At 24.6% G+C, this 4,085-nt stretch overlaps 1 protein-coding gene across 1 annotated transcript; it reads left to right on the top strand.

The window, feature by feature from the left end:
- Positions 1–311: 311 nt before the first annotated feature.
- On the top strand, positions 312–3,618 carry LOC136078354 (uncharacterized). Its single transcript, XM_065794053.1, has 8 exons — positions 312–575; positions 663–791; positions 882–995; positions 1,286–1,402; positions 1,493–1,549; positions 1,974–2,188; positions 2,726–2,891; positions 3,009–3,618. Exons 1-8 carry the CDS (start codon positions 368–370, stop codon positions 3,143–3,145), a joined length of 1,143 nt encoding a protein of 380 aa, XP_065650125.1. The 5' UTR covers positions 312–367; the 3' UTR covers positions 3,146–3,618.
- The last annotated feature ends 467 nt before the right edge of the window (positions 3,619–4,085 follow it).

Raw genomic sequence — 4,085 nt, 5'->3', positions numbered from 1 at the left:
TATATATATATATATATATATATATATATATATATATAGTTTATAATTTACTTATCGCCTCATAATATTATTTTCGTTTTACTTTTCTTATGATGAAAATGTTTAATTATATTATTCACTCTAATTTTTTTATTGATACCTGTTTAATACTGTCCCTAACTATGTATATATAAATAGTTATTAATAATAATAATAATAATAATAATAATAACAACAATAATTATAATACTAATAATAACAACAATAATATCAATGATAATATTCGTTTATTTTTATTATTGTAATTACTTTTTTATTATTGTTCTAATTGTTAATTATTTATTACTTAATTATTTATTTCAGCTTTTATTTTTAAATTAAAAAAAAAATGGATAAGTTTGTTAAAGTGAAATGGCTCGAACCTCCACATTCCATTGAATATGGAACAATTCCTTCAAATTGGATAGAAGAAAGAAATGATAGCTTTTGGGTGTGCTGGCCTCCAGTTCCTAATGTGAAGCCATTAATTTTAAACAGGCAACTACCAAAAAAAGACTGGTTCAGGTTTATTTTGTTAAAGAAATATGGAAGTGGAAGTAAGTTTAAGTCATATTCAACTTTTATGAAACAATTATCTATATTTTATAGTACTTGCATTTTCATGTTTTTATTTTTTATTTTAGGCAGCTTTTCTGAATGTGAGCTTGTCCCCTCAGCCATTGATACGAACGAAGATACAGATGATGATAATCTTTCCAAGCGAAAATGTCGAACAGTTTTACCATATTTTATGAGTGATTCTGATGATTTGGGTTATTTTAAGTTATTTACTTTATTTTGTTTGGTATTATACTAAAAAATTTTTTGCAAAAATTTGTGAACAGGTGTATTGTTTATTATAGATAATGATATTGTTTCCAATCAACCAAAAAGGCCTAAATTAGTTTGCAGCAGTGATGAAGAGCAAGAGACAATAATCAACAAGTTTCCATTACTTCCACCATCACTACAAAAATGTTCTTTATTTTATCTATAATTAAAAATTTATATTTATAAACTTTTTTTTTATTGTGTTTTCAATACTGGTGTATACATTTTTCTTCTTTGAGACTAATTTTTTACACTTTGGTATAGCAAATAATATTTAGTAAGATCAATGAGTATTATTTGTTATGCTAACAAAGATCTTTGTAAGACTTTACAATATACATCTAAAATATATCAGATATCTTTTAAGAAGTTTATTTTTGCAGATATTTTAAAGTGTAGTTTTCTATAATTAAATTTAAGGTTGTTTTTTTTTAAGTGCCTTCAAATCTGAATTTGATTACTAAAAAGAGGCAAAGAATTGATTTGGAGATTGATCCAGAATCTCAAACTAAAGTACCATCTTCTCAATCTTATCTCCTGCAGCATAACACAAGTAATAGTACAGTTTTTATTCTTTATATATGTTGGATATTAAATTCTTATAAAATTTGTGTATATAAATAAACAAAGTTTTTTATTGCAGGTTGCAGCAGTAAAACTTTGGATGACATAGATAGTACACCCAGTGTATCACAAGATGGTATAGTTGAACTTTAAATTTAAATTTTTATGCTTTCATACAAAACAATTAAATAAACTAATAACTCGATTTCTTGGTATTTAATTATATATATATATATATATATATATATATATATATATATATATATATATATATATATATATATATATATATATATATATATATATATATAACACTATACTAATAAATATATGTACATATATACTAATAATTAGATTTCAAGGTATTTAAATAGGAATTTTCTTGGTACAAACATTTTGACACTTAATTTTTCATAATGCTCTGGGACATTTTTATTTTATATATAATATAACATCTGATATTATATTATATATAAAATAAAAATGTCCCAACCAGAGCATTATGAAAGATCCAGTGTCAAAATGTATCTTTTTGTAACTTAAAATTTCTTTATTTTTAGTTTTCCAGAAAAATGTGATGAAAATTTTAAAAAATTTAAAAAAAGATTTATCTGATATTAAGCAAACCCAAAAAGATCTTATAGAAAAGTTTTCAGTTTTGCAGCATACAGGGGTAGATAATGTTAATACGTTTGTCTTAATTATTATTGACAATGTTGAGGATTTGGGGAAGTTAGAAAGTAAATTAGAAGACAAAAGTATATATTTGCAGCTGGTATGTTCACTAGTATATTTTAGCAATTTTGTTATTATTTGTAACACATAATTTATAACACTGTATTAGTCAGTTAAAAATCTGGTTCGAGCTAAAGATATTTTTTCAAATTTCAAATCCATACAATGTTAATTAGTAATATCGTATTATATTGCTGTTAGTTTGTTACAGGTAGGTAATGTTCACTGTTTTTTTTTGTTGCAGTAATATTTAACCAAATAGTGAAAAGTAAGCAGCGATAGATGCAGGAATTCACAGTAGAGGTGTGGAATGAGTTTAAACTTATTCTAAAGATCAAAATCTTGAATAAAAATTCATGAAAATCTAATAAAAAATATTATTGTAAATGCCTTTTACATCTCAAGTCACCTATGTCTTATTTCCATAGCAATTTGATATAGTATTTTCAAGATTTTTGCTGGCTATACTGATGCTTTAAATATTCTGGCAGAGGGGGATGCATACCCCCTCCCCCTAGATTATTTACTGGTTACTTTAATTTATCATGTTATTATATATATTAAATTATTATTACAGGTGGCAGTTTTAGCTCGTGCTTGTGGCATCCACCCTAAAAAAAGTATCTATGAGGCAATGAATAAACTTTTAACTAAAGATGTTGCTTCGAAATATAATATAACGGGGACTGCCAAGAAATGTAATTTTTGCACGGAATTCAAAAATATTTATTCAGCCATTATAGGTATATATACAAAGGAACAAGTTTACACATATTTTATTAAATGTGACTAAGTCACGTTTCAAATATACAAAGGTATTTCAATTTCATGTTTTAAAGTTCTGTATCTTTTTTATTTAGAGGCAGTTAGTAGTCAGCATGCTGACACCAAAGATATTCAACTCCACAGTTTTATTGGAGAGTGGTTGCGACAAGCTGGTGTCTTGAATATTCGAACTGAGAAGAAAAAAATTGAAAATCCAAATAAAACTTTATAAAAAAAAATTTGTTTTTCTTTTACTAATAAAAATATTTTTTAACTGCTGTTTAGTAACTTTATAAAATAACATATCATTTAACTTTTGTTATTTACATTCAATTTAAAAAACTGATTTGTGCCTTCTATTATTTTTTAATTTGTTTATGATTTATCATCATACTCTAATAAAAAAATTTTGTTAAAATATTTCTTTCTAAATTTTATCAATGTTCAGTTTTCTTTTTTTTTAGATGCAGTCAGGAGTCAGCATGAAAGTGTAAAAGATTATGATAACTAAATAATCAACTCTACAGTTTTAAAGGAGATAGTCACAATAAAACGTTATGAAAATATTTTTAATTATAGTTTATTTTTCATTTTTATGTATTTGATCCTATTTTTTGTAAAACGTCACTCGTTTGTATTTCTTTATTATATATTTCTTTTGTATTATGTTTGTATTATTTCAGAAATAAAATTTCAGAAGTCTAACTGTAGTTTTTTATTAAAAACAAATTAAGGATTTTGAATGATTATTTTTAAATATGTTAATTATCGCAATCCCTGCTAACACTGGAATTTGGCGTTAAATAAATAGTATTTTATCAATATTACTTAAATATACCATAAATGATATATAATAAGTACCTTATCACTATTAACGATATCTAAACTAAATCACGAGTGCATTGGCGTTAAATCAACTGTAATCATCTTTACATATTTGCTAGTGATAAATTACCACTCAATTACGGTAATACAAAGTTTACAAAATCACCGTGCAATAAGTACTTAATCACCGCTTACGATTAGTATTGAATTACTACTAAATCAATAGTGTATCGGTGTTAAATCAGCGGTGATAATTACTACTTATTCACTAGTAACAAATCACCACCCAATCACTAGTGATAAAAAGTTTACAAAATCAACGTTTAGTAAGTACTTAATCACCACTT

The sequence above is a fragment of the Hydra vulgaris genome, chromosome 03, assembly GCF_038396675.1.
Source record: "Hydra vulgaris chromosome 03, alternate assembly HydraT2T_AEP".
In the NCBI taxonomy this organism is placed as follows: Eukaryota; Metazoa; Cnidaria; class Hydrozoa; order Anthoathecata; family Hydridae; genus Hydra; species Hydra vulgaris.
The sequence above is the reverse complement of the archived record's forward strand: the minus strand, read 5'-3'. Positions and strand labels throughout refer to the sequence as shown.

Excerpts from the sequence above, each read along its gene's own strand:
- LOC136078354 (XM_065794053.1), top strand. The coding sequence starts at position 368 with ATGGATAAGTTTGTTAAAGTGAAATGGCTCGAACCTCCACATTCCATT. Across the intron at positions 576-662 it reads AAAGAAATATGGAAGTGGAA|GCAGCTTTTCTGAATGTGAG; the intron begins GTAAGTTTAAGT and ends TTTTTATTTTAG. Across the intron at positions 2,189-2,725 it reads AAAGTATATATTTGCAGCTG|GTGGCAGTTTTAGCTCGTGC; the intron begins GTATGTTCACTA and ends TTATTATTACAG.